The sequence below is a fragment of the Papilio polytes genome, unplaced genomic scaffold, assembly GCF_000836215.1.
Source record: "Papilio polytes unplaced genomic scaffold, Ppol_1.0 DF824158.1, whole genome shotgun sequence".
Classification (NCBI taxonomy): domain Eukaryota; kingdom Metazoa; phylum Arthropoda; class Insecta; order Lepidoptera; family Papilionidae; genus Papilio; species Papilio polytes.
Window position 1 is genome coordinate 915,971 of NW_013525046.1, and position 3,192 is coordinate 919,162.

General features: G+C 36.4%; 1 protein-coding gene across 1 annotated transcript in view; it reads right to left on the reverse strand.

The window, feature by feature from the left end:
• LOC106111482 (dynein heavy chain 2, axonemal) overlaps positions 1-3,192 on the reverse strand; it is a 39,362-nt gene that overhangs the window by 5,194 nt on the left and 30,976 nt on the right. The window contains exons 64-68 of the mRNA XM_013293601.1: positions 3,119-3,190; positions 1,877-2,076; positions 1,123-1,286; positions 277-442; positions 52-107 (exon numbers count right to left, since the gene is read on the reverse strand). Coding sequence (XP_013149055.1) covers positions 52-107; positions 277-442; positions 1,123-1,286; positions 1,877-2,076; positions 3,119-3,190 — 658 coding nt within the window. The remainder of the gene's footprint in view (positions 1-51; positions 108-276; positions 443-1,122; positions 1,287-1,876; positions 2,077-3,118; positions 3,191-3,192) is intronic.

Genomic DNA, 3,192 nt, shown 5'->3' on the forward strand with positions numbered 1-3,192 from the left:
CCTTTTCTCATAAGGATGGGAAGTAAAAGTGGATTTGACGACAGAAGAGACCCAGGAAGGGAAGATCCTCTTTATGTGTGTCTCCTTCGTGATTTAAGAGTAGGCAACTGCGGATATCTGGGCAGCGGTCGCTTCGTCTTTTAGGTGAATTAAAGTGGCCGTCACGTTTGCCACCTTATAATATAAAAAAAATAACTAAAAATCCAAGAGTGCCCTTTAGGTTAGTTAAGGAAAATGTCTTATATTTTATTAGTAACGAAGATGACAAAAAAGAACTATGGGTATATGATGTCACCAATGAGAGGCTGTGACTCGGGCTCGGGCGTGAGGTACCACTCGCGCCACTCCTTAGACATAGTCTCGAAGTTGTCGATGATGCCGTGAAAGCCGGCGATCTTGTCTAACTCCGTTATGTTATCCCAGCATTCATCCGGTATCCAGTCTAAAAAAATTGGCTAGGATTGTACGCTAGATTGCTAGATTGCTAGATAAAACCATATCACAGTTCTATTTTATATTTCCAGAATTAAATAAAGATTGAAGATTTGCCTAAGTGGATATTAAACTTTATGCGATATTGTAGTTTGTCTAAATACGATTGATTAGTTTGACATAGAATTTATTTGACAATTGTGTAGGGATGGTTCTGTAAAATCAGGCATGAAACTTATCGATTTCCGATTTTTATTGTTATAGAAGTTATCGATAGATTCATAGTTATTATTTATAAATTAAAAAAAAAACACTGTCTTCTCCAATTAATAATTACCTGCAGAACCATTACAAATAATGACAATAAATAAATATTTATTACTACTACAACCGTACGTAATCAAATTGTATTTCGCTATTATTGTCATCGGTAAATTCTCTACGCTATAATCAATACTAGAATTGTCCTCTAAATATGTTAATAAGAAAATAATAATTTTAGTAAAGTTCGATAAATTTTATTTAAACCGAATATCGATAATTCAAAATTGTTCGCTGCGTGTTTGTTTTGTCACTACGATACCTGTCTATTAAGTACGGCATTAGCCTTCATACAAATAGAATTTGATATTTCATATGCGTGATTTATCAAACTAATCTATCTTATTTAGCCAAAGTTTAAATACAGACTGGTAGGGTTGTCAGGTTGCTCAGAGCGGTCGAGGACGATGCCGCCCTTCAGCAGGTAGAGGTACTCGTTGATGTTGAGCTTGCCGGCCTGGAAGAGGATGCGCGACGCCATGTGGAACGACAGCAGCAGCTTGTGTCGCTCGAACAGCGCGCGGCACGTGTTCCTGCACATACCATCCTCTAGAACTAATCTAGATATACAAGAAGTAAACAGAAGTTCAATTTCGAGACATTCATAATCTACACTAATCTTATAAAGATAACTCAAAAACTACTGGGCCTATTTCAAAACTTCTTTCACCATTAAGAAGCTATGTTATCGTTGTTACATAGGCTATATTTTTTTAATAGTATAGGCGAAGTCGCGTGGAACAGCAAGTATAAAAATTTTTGACTTTGCCCTCTTGAAATTGAAGATAAAAAACATAGCCTATGTTACTCACTGATAACGTAACTTTTTAATGGTGAAAGAATTTAAGAAATTGTAATAATAATAAATAAATAAAACACTATTTACTGACCAAAAGAATTAAAAAAAAAACAGAACTTACAAAACATATTCCTATAATAAACATTAAAAAAAATCTTGGCCAAAAGGAGAAGGCTCAGCTGATCGGCCTCCAGCTTGTCACTAAAAGCCGCTCTGATTTTCAGCCTCCCATTGGCCCAGTAGTTTTTGAGTTATTTCAATACATACAAAAATACAAATCTTTCCTTTTTACATTATTATAGATTTAAAACCCTGAAAGTTTACTTATAAACAGCATATGTGTGGAACTCGTTGAGGTAGTTGATGCGGTCCTCCAGCTCGCTGGACTTCTGGCTGCGGTCGATGGAGTACATGAAGAGGTCGGTGTACGCGTCCAGAGAGAACTGGTACATGGGGTCGATGCGGGAGAGGTCGTTCAGCGCAAAGAACAGCACAGACGCGCGCACTGCCACTGGCACGTAACCCTAACACAAGCACTAACTGCTGTCTTCATCTATATCTGTCATACTAATATTATAAATGCGAAACTTTAGATGGATGGATGTTAGAGTTAGTAGCCTAAACTGCTGAACGGATCAGGATGAAATTTGGTATAGGTGTAGAGGATAATCTGGAAGAACACAGGATACTTTGGTTTTTTTTTTAATTCCACGCGGATGAAGACGCGGCGAATGCTAGTACTTAATATAATAAAGCGTAAACACTACTTTCTGGCGTAGAATATGATTAAGCTATATATTTTCACGCTATTAAACTTATTGGGGTAAATAAATTGGAAAAACCTTCATGTGGCGAAAAAGATTTGAAACTACATGACGACATCAAGGAAGCAGGTTTGCTGGTAATGGTAATTCTTATACAAAGTCAAAGACCTTCGTCGTCATTTGTGCATTTGAATATTGACATTTGCAATTGAGAAATTAACAAATATACAACTAGCTGTTCCCGTGCGGCTTCATCCGCACTAAATTATGAAAATTTTATTTCATTGTGAACATTTGTCAAATTATTAATAGCAAATGTCAAACTCACATGACATGACAAACCTTGGCAATTTTGTTTCCTTGCTGTTGGCAGCAACTTATGGCTTCTTTCCCACATTAAGACATGACAAACCTTGGCAATTTTGTTTCTTTGATATTGGCAGCAACTTATGGCTTCTTTCCCACATTAAGACATGACAAACCTTGGCAATCTTGTTTCCTTGATGTTGGCAGCAACTTATGGTCTCTTTCCCACATTAGGGATTTAATCAAAAATATTTACCCCCTAAGTTTAATGGCGTGAAAATATATAGCCTAAAGCGTGACGTAAATGTACGGCTTTTTATAAAAAAGAGAATTATACAAAAATATGGTGTAATTGCTGATATCTTAGACAACAAAGAAGTGTGTGTTTACGCTTTATTATAATAGTATAGATATAGATAGATAAATAAAATTTTTATAATTCCATGCGAATAAAGCTGCATGGGAAGTTTTAATATGATATGCGATATGTGTTTACTTCTCTTGCTGCATCTATCTCCTTCTCAGTGACCTGCGAGGTGATGAGTGCCTCCTTAACCTGCTGCGAGGTGC